Consider the following 16,949-nt stretch of genomic DNA (forward strand, 5'->3'; position numbering starts at 1 on the left):
TAACCAACCACTCACAAAATTATTTAATTTAGGCTACTTACAAAATTTGTCAAATTCGATGATAAAAACTTCCGCCCATTATGCGCCGAATTGCCTTGAATCACTATCAATAATCCGTCTGATTTGAAGGTAGTGAGTCAGGTACGGATTGGATACCTTGTTATCAGCTGAGCCTTATCACTGTTATCGCTAACACCTCAACTTGTGGTCGCCATTGTTGAAAGGAAGTTAGAAACATGATTAGTGTTTGCCATTTGTATCGGTTAGGCCTAAATGTTTTCAGTCAGTCGATGTCTGTTGAATCATATCGTTCAGTATTTCCATGGGCATCAAGGTAATTTTTTTTTATTTGTTAACAATTCAAGGTTGAGTATTTTAATGTGTTCCACTTCTGAAAACTCGTGAATACATATTGTGTAAATATTTTTAAAACTAAAAGGAACTCAATTAGGCCTAGTACATTTAAAAAAATGTTTTGACACTTCTTTATATTAAATTTTGAAAATTGTTTGACTCATTTTATAGTTAAGAACTAAAAAAATTTCTAATTTTTTTTAGAAGCTGTGAATTTACTGTTTTTGTACCACAAATGGTCTCAGCAAAGGTTATAAAAACACATCACAAATTATCATGATTTAGTGTTTCTATTTTCTTCGTCATACTTTTCAAAGAAAAGTTTTAAATGGTCTTACATTTTGTTCGAGAAAAAACTGGTCTAGGCCTAATATTTAAAATACAAATAGTTTGATTATTTATTCTGAAAAGTGTAGATGTAAGTTTTTGTCACTTCTGTACATTTAATTAGTAGACTAATTAGTTAAAACAATTTCTATAATTTTTTTGGGACGTTTAATTACAGCACTAGTCAAATTCTGAAGCAATGTTTGTTGGCTTTTTAAAAATTACAAAAAACCTATGTTTATTGAACTTAAATATAAACACTATTGAAAACCTTTAACCCTTTCAGTGCTATGAAACGATATATCGTTGTTTTAAAAAAACTCTAAGGGATATAGAGAGGAAGGTTATTTAAAAAAAAATAGCAAAACGGCCATTGGTGACCTGCATGTTCATAGGATACACTACCAACCACTTAGCTAAAAGATTCGCCCAATCCGATGATTTCGAGGTGTATGTCTAAACCAAGGATTATGAACACCTCACTATGCCCCAGTGGTTGTAGTATATCGCTACAAACACACAGGTCACCAATTAGGCCTATTTGCCACACAGGACGGGATTCGAACCCGAGCAGACGAATGCCACTGGCCAAGTGACACACGTCCTAGCCTTCTCGGCTATCTGTGCTTGAAGGCTGGGGAGTCAAAACCCGGTATTTAAGCTGTCGCCACCGATTGCGAACAGATGGCGCTGCAGATGGTTGTTCAATGCGTTACTAGGTAGCAGCACCAGCTAGTCACGGACTATTTAGATGCAATTTTTTAGTTTTAGTAGTAATAAATGTGTTCCTGAGACTTTGCTGCAAAACATTAGTTTCCCTAAAATTGCTATATTTCAATAACCTCGTCCAACTAAATCAGGGTTAAATTCAATATTACATTGTAAACTATATGTATTTTGATTTTGTAAGATTTCGGTTTCAAATAATGCTATCAGAACATAAAAATTTATAGGAAAACCAGGAAAATTACAACAAAACTAAGTTTTATTTGATGTTTACTACAAATACCGGGATTTATCTTTCTTATATATTTTCTTATTGTATACAAAATTAGCCTAATTAATAAAATAGTGACAACATGACAGTTAAAATTCAACAACGAACGGGTAATGGAATTAAAAGGCAAACAAAAAAGTCTTACAAAATATGAATTATTGGCCTAGCACTGAAAGGGTTAATGAAAATTATGCATAATTTAAATATTAAGATATTTAAATATATTAACATTAATTTTAAGTTGTCAATATCCATTTTGATACCAAGTAACACTGCAATGCACTGGTAGGACACGTGTCACAGTGAAGAGCCAATGGGAATTGGGCTTTGCATATGGGTTTTAAATGCTGTTAAAAATATGGTTTGGATTAGAGTTAAATTTTTCATTTAGGTTCATGCTTCCATTAGTTTTGTTTTCTTCAAGCCGTGATTTGTAAATCTTAAATTCAAAATAATTAAATTAATTTAGAGTGTTACCTCTGCTTCCCTTGTTGTAAATGTGTAGGATTTCAAGGCTGTCACCTGTGTCATTCATGGTGTGTTATTTATCAACCAATGTGCTGAGTAAACAATGACTTTTGCCTCACATTACGAGGATCTGGTCTGTGCAACTTGTAAGTAGTCCTGAACGTTTTTAATTTTTAAGGACTGTTGTTTTGCCTGAAACAGTTTTTTCGTCAACAAACTCTTGATATGTTTTGGTCCTGTTGAGTTTTCCAGTACTAACATGTTCTATCTTGTTTTCCCCAGAGAGTGCTGGGGAGGGGGGAGGTGGAGGACAGGAGGAGACAGACAACGTAGCCGGCGGACGAGATGATGACCAGAGCCGACCTGAAAGTCGCACAGATACTATTACTTCCGCTACTCCAGGTGAGGTTATGTTAGGTTAGGTGAGGTTAGGTTAGAATAGGTTTTGACCAAACCTTTTTTAAATGAAAATATGTTTGTAATGGTCTCTTTTAACCTTGTATTTTTTTGTCCACAGGACTCTCAAAGACCTGTGCGTATAATGTATTAAACAAAGGAAGGGTTAGTGCTACACTACCATAGTTGGATGTGTTGTCTAGCCTAGTAGTGAACGTCTCAGACTTGATTTACAGACTTACTCAGACTTCATTTACAAAACTTAAATAGGTTTGGACCTATTTCCCTTAAAAGCGTTAAACTAATACTTACTTAGTCTCAATAAAAAATGCCACTGGCAAAAAAAAAAAAAATTGTAAACTGTAGTGCCATGTTTTTATATGGTTTTGAAGTCATATGGGCTACTAACTGAGCCGCTCACCAACTCACCATTTCCTTGTAGACCATATTCCATCAGATCAACAACATTTCATGTTAACCCTTTGCGGTCGAATGGCGAGTATAGATCGCCGCCCGCCATTTTCCCGACTGCTCGAAAATGGCGACCTATACTAAAAAAAATCCAAAAATCCCAAAAATATTATTTTTGCAGTTGAATGGCAGGTATAGGTCACTGGGCGCCATTTTTCCGACTGCTCAAAAATGGCTACCTATACTAAAAAAAATCCAAAAATCCCCAAAAATTATTTTTGCAGTTGAATGGCAGGTATAGGTCACTGGGCGCCAATTTCCCGACTGCTCTAATGGCAAACTATACTCGGTGAAAAATGGGGAAAAAATTCAACCTCAAAGGGTTAAGTTTATCAATACCAAGACTCGTTCATTTTGTGTTCATCTGTTGTTGATCATTGAGCTTTCAATATACGGTCCTGGCGAAACCTGCCGATCTTAGTCAGTAACAAATCTATCATAATCATTCAGACCCTTCACGTTAGTCGCATCCTGATGTGTTGTCATTGTATAAATTGAATTTAATCTACATATTCGTTCATAACATTTTACTGGACATTTGCACACTGCACCTTCGGTATTAATTTAGAAAATTACTGAAGTAGATTTCTATGATAGTCTTACAGTATTGGGGGAAAATCGAGCTGGTCTATTAATTGGTAGGTGTGAGTCCTATGTCCCTGAGGTCCCTTGAGGAAGGACATAAAGCGTATATTAGCGCAGACGATTCTAAACAATCAACTCTTTCCACACAGAGAGTGAGCGTCGCAGTGTGAGTATAGCCACGATGTTGCCGTGGGGAGCGCACAAGGAGAGATCTCCGCAGTTAACCTCTCTCAACATGGACATGGACATAAGGCCGGGGGAGTTTGTAATGCGCACACTGTTTGCAGACTTCACACTACAAGCGGAGAAGAAAATAGAGACTGTACTGTCTGAGCATGTGAGTTGCGCATGTTTTTAGATTTTTTGGTAAAGTCGGTTAGGGAAAAATTGAATTTTTCTGTTTAGACGACGCCTTGTCTGTGATTTTTTGTCAAATTAAGTGTCTTCGAAGAGGTCATAAGGCGCTTGGTAGTTGAATGCAATAATAAACAAAAGAATTATAAAATTTGATTTTGATCAAATGAGATGATGACAATCATTTTTTGTTTAAATTTAATGCTTCCACACAGGATATAGGGTGAAGTTTTTTTTTTTCAAGCATTAGTAGATAAGAAAAAAATATTATTTTTCTCTGTTTAGGAGATGTAATGATTATCATGCTTATCAAAATTTAGGTACCGGTAAGGGTATAAGATTCCATACAGTTTAATTACATAGAAAAATAAAGAAGGTCAATAAACTTAATCTCCTCATATATCGCTGTCACCATTTTTTAAACTCTTTTCTTCCAATTTCCTCTTTAATTGTTGTGAAATTTCCTTAATGTTAATGCTATAAAATCTGGCCCCAAGTTAATTTTTAGTACTCTTGTATTGCTCATTTGTATTGTCTCTTGTCCGTCTATATGTCTCTATTTGTCTCTTATTGGAGCACTTGTATTGTCATTTTGAACTATTTGTCCACTCTCTGTTTTATAGTTAGTTTTGTAACACTCCTCATATATTTTCCTCAGGAGAAGCCACTGTCCAAAGTGCTGCAGCGAGGGGAGGACCCAGTGTTTGATCAGCTGTTGTCTGCATTTGGTTGTGTCGCTGAACATTGTCTACCGTCCATGCTCAAAGCTCTGTTTGCATGGTACGAGAGACAACTGGGAGATTTGGGCACCATCGAGGCAAAAAAGGTGGAGCAGAAAGGGAAAAGGTAATTTTTTGTGGGTGTTTTGTTGTTGATTGTGAGTTGCTTGAGCATTTATTGGTCCACAGTTTACAGGAAAACATTGGAATTTTGAAGAAATCTTTACTCTTTTGCTCTACTCAATTGCTAGAAGGTTTAAATAAATTAATTTTAAAGATGGAGAGTAGATACTCCAATAAAACCCGACGATTTTATGCCTGATGATGATTATTAAATCGTATAAACCTGTAGTAATATTTAAATTTTGAGTGTTTGAATTACCAAGAGTAGACTGTAGGATGAACCTGAATGGAATGCAAACTAGAGACAGGAATTCATTAAAAAACCCTCTTTGTTTTCCTCGATGATTGTGGTGATGGCATACCATGACAAAACTGGTCGTAAATGCTGACCTAGTCCAGTATTTACAGATTTTTTCCTCCAGAAAACCTAAAATCGGGTTCTTACACAAATTTGACAATGTTTTGTTATGTTACAGCGGAGACACAGCTGAGCGTAGTGAGATCGAAGCGCTACAGGAGAGACGAGCCTTGGCTGTAGAGTTCATCTTTTGTCTGGTGCTGATAGACGTGTTGAAGCAACTACAGTTCCACCCTGGTCATGAGGATCTGGTGTCGGACATCGAGGACGTAGCGTTCAAACACTTCAAGTACAAAGAGGGGTTGGTACAATGTTTTGTTGATATACACAAAACCAGATGTGGGAATATGCTAACTGCATAGATGTTCTAAAAAAGGAGGATCTAAAAAAAGCTAGACGTGCAAAAACTATTTTGTATCAAGGGCTATTACCGTAGGTGACAAGGAAAGGCCTAGACCCGGGTGTTAAGAAAGATATAATTTTGTTCAATATTTCTATTGTAGTCAGAATGCGCACAATATCACAGACAATGCCACTAATGAAATTTAGTCAATGACACCATCTAGAATATATTAAAACACAATAAATGAGCTTGTCATCTTCATAAAGCAAAACAAAATCGTAACTTGAATCCATTTTTAAACAATTTAAACACAAGACTATAAATTAAAATAAGTAGGCTTACTGAAAACAAAACATTTTTTCAGAAATAAATAAATACTATTCCTTGAGCAAAATAGCAGGGTGTCCACATTCTGGAAAGTCAGGGATAGTCATGGAAAGTCATGGAAAAAAAATTTGGTCATGGAAAGTCAGGGAAATAGGCAAGCAGTCATGGAAAGTCATGGAAATTTCCAATTATGGATGGATTTGAGGGGACCATTCAATGCTCTAGTCAGCTGTAACCCGGACTGTTGAAGCATTTTTCAGGATTTTTCAAAAATGTTCGACAATTCAATTTATTACAGTTGTATTATTTTATGAGTTTTCGGTTTGTTTTAGTTTATTGTTGTACCTATTGTACTCCATTGTTATCTGTTATTACATATTTCAGTATTTTCTGCAAAATAACATGTCCAGGCAGTATTATATTTGTGTGTAAGTTATATTATAATTTGTGTGTAAAGTTCGTGAGTCATGGAAATCAATGGTAAATGGTCATGGATAGTCATGGAATGTCATGGAAATTAATGAAAATTTTTTTGTGGACACCCTGAATAGCTATTGGGGTTTAAAACTAATAACTGACTTTCCCTAATACAACAATTCTACCAAACAAGTTTTTATCTCACCATTGCTTTTGCTATCACCTTTGTCACCGCTGTAAATGTTTGAAACAGTTGAGTTGTAACATCAAAACATAATAAGAAGTGTTCACAGATCAAGCCATGGAAGCTTGAAAAATTACAGTCATATCTGGCGATTAAATGCTTATGTTATTCAACTCGGGCACAGATTAATCCAAACAACTTGCTAAAATTTAGTTTCTTATCTGTCCACAGTGTCCAGAACAGCACCAACGCCAGTAATGTTCACACAGTGGCAGATCTGTACGCCGAGGTGATCGGAGTCTTGGCCCACTCGCGCTTCCTCTCCGTCCGCAAGAGGTTCATGTCCGAGTTGAAGGATCTTAGAGCGAGAGAGCCGAGTTCAAACACTACCCAGAGCATCATCTCGCTGCTGATGGGGATGAAGTTTTTCCGCATAAAGGTAGGCCTACGTTGTCTCGTAACTTGTTGCGGAAATTGAATAAAGTGCTTAATTCTGTTGTGCTAGGATTTTGATCTAGGTTATTTTAAATGTTTTCCTGTCGAGTGCCAAAAAAAAAATTTTTGACGTTTTGCCCTAATGTTTTAGTCAAGTGAAAAATATTTAGTCCTACTTGTTATTCAAATCAATGGGTATGATAATTAAATAATTCTGGTCCTGTATACTGAGGTAATGCTTCAAACAGTGTTAATCTATGGCTAGTGTAGGGCTAAATAATTTGTTATACCGTATTGTTATGCTGTTACTACTAGTCAATAGTGAATAAATCAATTTATTTCTGTTGATTGGAGGTCTACCAATATATCTTCGTATAACTTTGCAGCCTGTTTCACAGAAGGCTGACAGCATTTTTTTTTTTGTCAGCAGAAAATCTCAGTTATGTATGTACCCAATAGTTACTATGTACTACCTCAATATTTAGAATGTAATTATGATTTTGTTGCAGATGGTCCCTATCGAAGAGTTCGAAGCTTCGTTTCAGTTTATGCAAGAATGCGCACAGTATTTCCTTGAAGTTAAAGACAAAGACATCAAACATGCCCTTGCTGGATTGTTCGTAGAGATTCTTGTTCCAGTTGCAGCGGTTAGTAACACATTCTAGTACAAATTTAATACTGTACATAGGACAAGCCGAGTTGTTTTTAATTGTAAAACAATAAAACCAAAATTAGAGGTCATTAAGTTGTGTCAGATTTTAAATTTAACCTTTTCAGCATCACTATTAAGGCCTTTCATAGAATGTTAATTATGAAAAACAGTCTCAGTAAACCATTTCTTAGAAAGCATTTTTTTAAGAATTTTCGTTTGGGTAGCAGGTTTACTTGAATAAGTACTTGAGTCCACCTTGGCACAAGAAACACAAACTACTTTACAATATACAAAAATTAGACCATTTTCATTGTCACTGTTAAATATTATTTTCAACCAAGGGAAGTTTTGAGTAAGAAAGAAAAATTTCCTAATTTAAATAATTGGGTATAGTGTAACTCTTTTGTCCATGGTCCAAAATTATCCTTGATCAGGTAAGCATGTCATCCAAACAATAACCCCTGAAATATATCTTAATTAACCGATTTTTAAAAGTTTCTGTGTTGTCTTGTGCCAGGGGTAACTTTTTCCCATAGGTAAGTTTTCAAAGAAAACTCCTTAACACCCTAGAGCTTGTGTTCTGTGTAAATCCTTATTTCCTAAAAGTAAGTATTTAACAATTTCATTCCCTTTGCAGACAGTGAAAAATGAAGTGAATGTCCCGTGTCTCAAGAACTTCGTAGAGTCGCTGTATTCCCAAACCCTAGACATGTGCACCAAGTCCAAACATCGTCTGGCGCTGTTTCCTCTGGTCACATGTCTACTGTGTGTATCACAGAAGACGTTCTTTCTGCAGAACTGGCACTATTTCCTGGCCATGTGCCTGTCACACCTGAAAAACAGGGATCCAAAAATGTGCCGAGTGGCTTTAGGTAAGTGGCAAATTTTTGGTGGTTGGGATGGAGCTACCAGTTGCTTTGTCTTTTGTCCATTTGTAGTACCCTCAACTCAGTCTATGAATTTTACAGGCTATACAGCTGTAGAAAATATTTTTTTTTTAATTTTCATCTGGATTTGGAGTTATTCAAGTTATTGTGTGATGAGAAAGTTTGGAAAGTATGATTTTCATAGGTTAGAAATAGTTTTCATGTTGAAAAAAGTTGGGGATACGTATTGAATGTATTCAGTAAAGCCAGGACTAACCCGTTACAGCAAAAAAGTGAAATACAAAAATCTGTGACGTTACCAGCACACAACACCATAACATTGCGGCCTTAGATTCATAGCCTGTAGCGATATCAACTCACACTTAGGACTGTCAAGTCATAAAGTTCTATCTTTGACTGTTAATAAAACTAGATATTCCATCCCCATGGTAAATTTGTAGCCAGTTTTCCAAAATCGTAGTAATTGGTGTGAGCCACCGACAGATTGCGCTGATTCAAGATAATGGAAAGACTTATTTTGAGCTATAGCAAATGTTATGACCCATAAACTTGGTCAGCAACGATAAAAAAAATTGGTAGAAAATAGAGTTTTAGTCACTAGTGCCTTTTGTGACTGGCTCACACAACTACGTTCTTTTTTTAACAAAAAATTGGCTACAGCTGGTCCATATAGATACTTCAGTATCGAATAGTCAATGGTACTATTAAAGGTAATTCAAGCAACAAAAGTTTGTAATTATTCCTCTTTTCCACAGAGGCCCTGTACAGACTGCTGTGGGTGTACATGATCCGTATCAAATGTGAGAGCAACTCCGCTACCCAGTCCCGGCTGCAGAGTATAGTCAATAGTTTGTTCCCCAAGGGCTCCAAGGCCGTCGTACCTCGAGACACTCCGCTCAACATATTCGTCAAGATTATACAGTTTATCGCACAAGTAAGTCAAAGTTTACTAGTTGTATAAGGTGTTACAATAGATATTGTGAATTTTATTGGATTGGGGTGACAGAAGCTTATTATCAGTTAGATTAGATAAAATCCATTTGAGATTGGCGAAATTTGAACCTTGGACCTCACGGACCAAAGTCCTGTGTTTTGCCACTAGACGAGCTCACTCCCCTGTGTCTCAAAATACTAGGAATAATCATTGTTTACTGGGATAGTAGTTTTCTAAAGACAACAGATGGTTTTTTTTTTAAATAAACAAGATAGATTTCACCACATTGTAGAAAGCTCTCCACCTAATTAACCTGTAAGTAGCTTTTATCAGTACAAAAGTTCTCAGTAAAAAGTTGAGTAATTTCTTACACAATAACGGCATCAACACAAAAAGGTGAAAGTGACATTTTTTTGTGTCACGTTTCAGGAGAGACTAGACTTTGCCATGAGAGAGATAGTGTTTGACCTGTTGTCCGTGGGGCGACCGATCAAGATGATCTTGACACCAGAACGCATGTCCATTGGTCTGAGGGCGTTCCTTGTAGTGGCCGACAGTCTGCAACAGAAGGAGGGCGAGCCTCCCATGCCTCGCACATCAGGCGTTCTACCCTCAGGGAACACACTGCGCGTCAAGAAGACGTTCCTCAACAAGGTACTGTTTTGTATTAATATCTTGCTCGATGACTGCTGAAATATTTCAGTTTGATTCGTCTGCATCAGGGGTGCATTTTAAAATGTCTGATATTTTACTTCAACCTGGACCAAAATATAGTAGGGTGTTTTAAAAGGTGATTCCTAAAAAACTTGATCTTTTATTGGACGATGACCAGGTGTAGCTTCCCATTAAAAGTCAGAATAGTTTTGTTTACCAAACCTTCATCAATTGATGAGCATGTATTTTGTCAATGAAAAATCAAAACCTAACACTGTTGGCAGTTCCTGATAATATATTTTGGAAAATAATACTGGGAAATTGTTAAATATTCTACATCAATTGTGATACACATTCTGTCCCGCCAGATGCTGACGGAGGACACAGCACGTAGTATTGGCATGTCAGCGTACTTCCCTCACGTCAGACGAGTGTTTGTGGATATTCTGAGAGCTCTTGACGTCCACTACGGCCGTCCACTCATGATGACTAGCACACAGAATGTGAACAAGGTAAGGTGTAGAACTTTATGTGTGGTTGGAGTCGTAGTGAGAGAATGGTGAACATTATATTGAATATCATCGTTTCATTGAACATAACTAATTTAAAGTAAGATCAGAACTCTTAAAAAAAATATTTAGTGTCAAAACTTTTAAATAAATCCAGGATTTAGGTTAAAAATAAATAATTTGAGGTTATATCTTCTAGGTTAAAAGTATAAATTTTAGAATTCCGACCATTTAAATATTTGAAGCCAGTTCTTTTAAACACTACTACTAGTAACACTAGAGATTGTTGTTGGTCGCTAAATCGTGCTTTCTTGTTTATAGATATCTCACAGCTTGAAATGTGTTTTTAATTGATTAGAGTGAGAAGAGTTTTATTTTTTTATCTCTTATTTTTCTAAGAAACAACTACCTATGTTATCTATCCCCAAACCAGAATAACGAGCGACGCTGCGACATTGTCGCGGACACGAAACGCCGAGAAACGTGGGCCTGCGGACACATTTACGGAGTCATAACGACGATCGCGCCGTGGCCGCGATTATTGGACTGACGATCGCACCGTGACCGCGAGTCATAACGACGATCGGGCAGTCATGCCGTGACCGCGGAGTCATAACGACGATCGCGCCGTGACCGCGAAGTCCTACCGAAGATCGCGCCGTGACCGCAAAGTCCTACCGACGATCGCGCCGTGACCGCGAAGTCCTACCGACGATCGCGCCGTGACCGCGAAGTCCTACCGACGATCACGCTGTGACCTCGAGTCATACCGACGATCACGCCGTGACCGCGAGTCATACCGACGATTGCGCCGTGACCGCGAGTCATGACGACGATCGCACCGTGACCGTGGAGTCATACCGACGATAACCCCGTGACCGCGGAGTCCTACCGACGATCGCGCTGTGACCGCAGAGTCCTACCGACGATCGCGCCGTGACCGCGGAGTCATACTGACGATCATGCCGTGATGGCGGAGTCATGCTGACGATCGAGCCGTGGCCGCAAGTCATACCGACGATCGAGCCGTGACCGCGAGTCATACCGACGATCGCACCGTGACCGCGAGTCATGACGACGATCGCACCGTGACCGTGGAGTCATACCGACGATAACCCCGTGACCGCGGAGTCATACCGACGATCGCGCCGAGACCACGAGTCATGACGACGATCGCGCCGTGACCGTGAGTTCTACAGACGATCACCCCGTGACCCGCGAGTCACAAGTTTCTATAGGTACCTGTAAATTGTTACCCATTTTTTGGTTTTTATAGATCAGTGCCACAAATGGGAAAAATTGATTTTGTATGTCTTTTTTGGTAACTGCAATACAGTACTTTTTTTAAGCACAGAAAAAAATCCTGTCCCATCCCGTCCCGAAAATTGGGAAGGAAATAAAAATCCCGTCCCGTCCCGTCCCGAACTAAAATTTCAATCCCGTCCATCCCTAGTGTGTTTATATAAAGAAACTATAGTACATTTAAAGTTTTACTTCTGAAGACCTTGTTAACACTTGTTAAGGTATGTGTATATATATACGTATTTAAAAAAAAGTAAATTTAAATAACCTGATTATGCCTACCCCTTAATAGTTTTTTAGTTTTTTGTTTTAAAAGTAGGCTATACAAGTTATTGAAATTTACTTATTTTATTTAACTATATTACTAGTAGCCCTAAAGAGTGAATATATATATATATATATATATATATACCGGTATATAAGTCATTATTTAGCTTTTTAGTTTTAGCGCTTGCGGACACATTTTGAGGTTTACACAGGCCGTTGCAGACACGTAGGAACCATTCTGCTTTGGGGTTATCTATTTCACCAGCTTTGCCGGAAATGTAAACTGTACTATGACAACAAAGCAATATTTTAAAAAACATATTAAAAAGACTTAAATTAGTTTATGGCGGAGGACATTGATGGATTTCTAATTACAGAAACTGGGGCCTATAAGAATGAGAAATTTTACCAGGAAATGTGTTAAACCATTTACTTTGTGATGTATCATAATCATACATTATCGGACTCGTGTTCAAAGATTCAAAGATTTCTTTGGTCATTCAGTTTTCACAATAGGCTACATCATACAAGTACAATATAAACTAAAACTAATCTATATATAAAGCCAAAAGTACCCATGAACTTTTGAGAAAACTACAAGTCACACCCCCATAAACCATATACTTAAAATGTTCGTCAGAAAAACCTTGCGCAAAATTATCCATTATTTCATAAGTTGCCCTATAAGGTCGTAATTGCTTTCCAAAGGGAACTTTCCATTTACCTAATGTTAAAAATACCTCAGCTGTTATTATTTGTTTGTATTACCATTACTGTATTCTGTTTTGTTTATTTCATCTTAACTTAACCAATCAATAGTTTTATTAATACTAATGTAGTAAAACAGGGTGGAGCCCGTGGGTAACAGCTAGTATGTATAACAAACCAAAACAATACTTCAAGTCCAAACAGCAAGCCATGCAAAGATAAAATAAAAGCATACCTTTTTGTAGAGTAGTGGAATAACGACAACAGTTACTTTTGGTACACAACCAATCATAGGTTGTGTAGTTTCCAGTTTGGACTGCTAGAGGTTGACTGGGGCTGAGGAGATAGGTGGCGATATGATGTAGATAAAGAGAGGATCAGGTGATGTTGGGTAGTCTAAGCTTGGACTGTAGCCTATCAAGGTATGGGCAAACTATCAGAACCTAACACATTGAAATAAAACAGTTATTTTCTGTGAGTACCAAAAGTATTTTTACGATTCTCACTGTTCCCAGGAGCCAGACGAGATGATCACTGGGGAGCGCAAGCCGCGCATCGACCTGTTCCGCACATGCGTGGCCGCTGTGCCTAGACTGATCCCCGAGGGCATCACTGGCGCAGAGCTGGTGGACCTGTTGGCTAGACTGACGGTTCACATGGACGAGGAGTTACGAGGTCTGGCCTACCAGAGTCTGCAAACGCTGGTCATCGACTTCCCTGACTGGCGGCAAGACGTCATACTGGGTGAGCAGAAGAGGTTTTACGTAGGAAGTGGAGTAATCAAATTCAACCTTAGAGTAATTAACCCAAACTAACCTAACACAACAGGTTCAACCACAACAACAACCAACACTGCCAACACAACAACAACAACCTTGCTACAATTGAACAATTTCAACCTTGCTAACAGCTTTTTGATGTCCGCATCTCTTCAGGCAAATCCACTAATAGCTTTAGAGACTTTGTAGGTTTACCTCCATCAGTAGTCCAAAATTGTGTCTTATTTGAACTAATGTTGTTCAAAGCTGACATGTTTCGTTGCACCGCAACAACGTCGGATCTTTATGTCAAAAACATCAAATAATTTAAACATAAAATGAGTCTACTTACAACCGCTGCCGTGCCGTGCCATGATAGCGCTATCGTGTTTTTTCTTGTTTAAATTTTCCATGTCCCGTGTTGTATTTCATGTTTAAATTATTTGATGTTTTTGACATAAAGCTCTGACGATGTTGCAGTGCAACGAAACATGTCAGCTTTGAACAACATTAGTTGAAATAAGACACAATTTTGGACTACTGACGGAGGTAAGCCTACAAAGTCATTATTCGTAGTCCAGGGGCTATCAGAATAAATAATAATAAGCTTTAGAGACATGATGTTTCTAGATTCAAAGGTAAAGTAGTAAAACATAGCCTTAGTACACTTACCCCAATTTTAATGACTACTAAATAGTGGAAATAGTTAAAATCCTGACTCAATATAATCAATCAAGGCCACACTAAAAAAAAAAAAAAACAGGCCGTAATGCTCGTCTAGCATGACGTCACGATAGAAGACGGCAATGACGTATTTTTGCCTTTTGTGATCAGCTGCTTGTTTTAATCTTTTAATAGAAAACAACAATATAACCTTAATTACGTCATTGCCGTCTTCTATCGTAACGTCATGATTGACTAGCATTACCGCCTGTTTTTTTAGTGTGGCCTTGAATCAATCCCAGCTGAGAAGATTGAAATTACCTTATCAAAAGCTTAAGAACTCAAGAAAATGCCAAACGTTAACTTATAAAAAACACTGTTCTTCTAATAAATTTCATTGTATAACCCATTAAGCAGGCTTACATACACACAAATAAATATAAGATACAACAGAAACAGATAGTAAAATTTGTACATATTGCTATCACTGTCGACAACTTTCTGGTGAACATTAGATCTGAAGGCATCTATTTTTCCTAATTCAAACCTGAAATTCCTATCAGTGATAGTGAAATTTAAATATACAATTTTTTCTGTTCCTATAGGGTTAGGTTTTGTGCTTTCTCAGACAGGATGGATGACCCTTTCCCTTTCAGTTAAACCTGCCATCTGAACATGATCATTTTAAAATAGGTTTAGTCATTAACTTCATTTTTCAATAAATTAATTTTAAAATGTAAACCAAAACATATAATTTGTTTCAGGTTTCACTCAGTTTCTGGCGAGAGATGTGCAGGACACTTTCACCCAGCTGTTGGACAACGGACTGCGGATGTTGCTACAACTCATCACCAGCTGGAAGAATGCTCTCGGCCCAGCCAAGGACAGGACCAAGGAGCAGGAGCCTAGCAGGGCGACCATCACACCACGCAGGCCGGACTTTGCCTTGGTATGTCAGGGGTGCATCATGTGACCACAGTTAAGATGCTGACTAGTATTTTTTTTTCAGAATATTTTACTGTAGAAAAATGAAAGGACTTTTGAATTAGAGAATTCAAAAACGTCTATTACACCCTTGTAAAAATCTTTCTAATGTAAGTTGTATATTATTTAAGAGCACTAAAATTTACTCAGTAATCATGTTCAAAATTTTTTAAGGTGTTTCTAATTTTTTATAGTAACTTTTGACTAGGTATCTTTTTAAGTTATGCATGAAGCAATTACATTTACAAAAAGATCAGTGAGTCTAGCGATTCCATCACCTCCAACCCACATTAACTTTGAAACAACAGCCTACAGGTGATCAGCTAATATTAAGTTAAAAAAAGTGGTTGGGAACTCAGGAAACCTTCTCCTCAAATTGCCTACATTTTGTAGAACATGGTGAGACTAGTCCACAAAGTGTCAGCAAATTATAATGGATGAAAACAAATAAAGAGCACTTGCATATTAGTGGTTTCTTTCCAACTGAAGATGTGCTCAGATTCAAGATTGTGAAACAAAAGATTTGTTTACTTTCCAATCATGGAAAAGGGCTGCCATAATCTTTAGGTTTTCTCACCTCCTAGTTTGTCATAAACTTAGAACCAAGAATGATCTAATCATATTGTATCTGTTGTCAGAGGGAGCAGTCGGCTTGCAGTGTGTTTCACCAGGTGGAAGGGTTTGCTCTGGTCATGTTGTGTCACAACAGACTGTGTCCACGCAGACTGGCCGTGCACATACTGAGAGAGGTGAAGACACTCATCAAAGCTTTTGGTAAGTCTCAGGTACATTGTGCTTGAGAAAAGTATACAAGAGTTGTGGCATCAGTTCAAATTATATGATACTAGTACTCATTGTTTCGTAAGTAATCAATCTTGCCGTATACAGTCAAGTTTGGAGTTGTTAAGAGTTTTTGTGAATTGACATCCTGCAATTGTGAGATTTCAGTTGGTTTTCAATTTTCAGTTAAGGCTAGGGTCAACCATAGCCAGGACATAACAGCGGGTATGCCAATTACAATTCTCTAAAATACAATTCTGTGAAATGAATCAGTTGGTTGATGTTAAGATCTTCAACATTCATAAAGAATCATGTGCTTTAAGTTTCAGCTACTTAGTTGAGGAAGGCAGTGATGTTGTTTATTCGGTTCCTGGTACCTGCCACTACTTTTTATAAGAACAGTTCACTTGTACTGTAGCGGATCGCTCCTTGCTTGGCCAAATGTAAGGTAAAAGAGACCGCCAACCTCTAAAAGCATTCAACGGCCTGCAAAAAAACAAAAAACTATTGAATGAGATGCTAAGTCGAGTTGAAAAGAACGTGAAAATGTTAGTGTAAGCAACAAAAGTAATCGCAAAGCCCTTTATTTCTATTGTATGTGTGCAGGCGCTATGGAGGACGACCAGCCTGTGATTGATGTGATAGACCGTTGCTGTCCCCAAGTGGTAGAGTCTTGTCTACCATTGCTGCCACCAGCTGAGAAGGCAGCCGTGTTGTCAGTGTCTACTGTGGATCTGCAGTGGATCGCAGACAGAACGTCTTCTGTATGGACTGGAGGTAATCGTCACATTTGCTTGTGTCTGGTTTGGAAAATGTCACAGTTTTTCAGTTATTCTTGATCATACTAAAATTAATTATTTAGGAGGTAATTTAGGGCTCTGTGATAGGTCCTTTTTGTGTAGTATTTTTATGTGTATGACCATGATTGTGAATAGCATTCATGTCAAATACTAATACTAGTATAGTTAAATACACGAGAGCACGCCCCGTGGT

General features: G+C 37.7%; 1 protein-coding gene across 1 annotated transcript in view; it reads left to right on the forward strand.

Annotated features, from left to right (window-relative positions):
- Positions 1–16,949, forward strand: part of LOC128995812 (protein furry-like) — a 61,512-nt gene that overhangs the window by 1,656 nt on the left and 42,907 nt on the right. The window contains exons 3-16 of the mRNA XM_054420830.1: positions 2,429–2,548; positions 3,748–3,935; positions 4,611–4,798; positions 5,271–5,453; positions 6,655–6,862; positions 7,368–7,505; positions 8,148–8,382; positions 9,153–9,331; positions 9,761–9,985; positions 10,354–10,497; positions 13,287–13,515; positions 14,957–15,141; positions 15,815–15,950; positions 16,563–16,733. Coding sequence (XP_054276805.1) covers positions 2,429–2,548; positions 3,748–3,935; positions 4,611–4,798; positions 5,271–5,453; positions 6,655–6,862; positions 7,368–7,505; positions 8,148–8,382; positions 9,153–9,331; positions 9,761–9,985; positions 10,354–10,497; positions 13,287–13,515; positions 14,957–15,141; positions 15,815–15,950; positions 16,563–16,733 — 2,529 coding nt within the window. The remainder of the gene's footprint in view (positions 1–2,428; positions 2,549–3,747; positions 3,936–4,610; positions 4,799–5,270; positions 5,454–6,654; positions 6,863–7,367; positions 7,506–8,147; positions 8,383–9,152; positions 9,332–9,760; positions 9,986–10,353; positions 10,498–13,286; positions 13,516–14,956; positions 15,142–15,814; positions 15,951–16,562; positions 16,734–16,949) is intronic.

Source organism: Macrosteles quadrilineatus, unplaced genomic scaffold (assembly GCF_028750875.1).
Source record: "Macrosteles quadrilineatus isolate MER2022 unplaced genomic scaffold, UCM_ALF_1.0 Scaffold_5__1_contigs__length_97177068, whole genome shotgun sequence".
NCBI classification, from domain to species: domain Eukaryota; kingdom Metazoa; phylum Arthropoda; class Insecta; order Hemiptera; family Cicadellidae; genus Macrosteles; species Macrosteles quadrilineatus.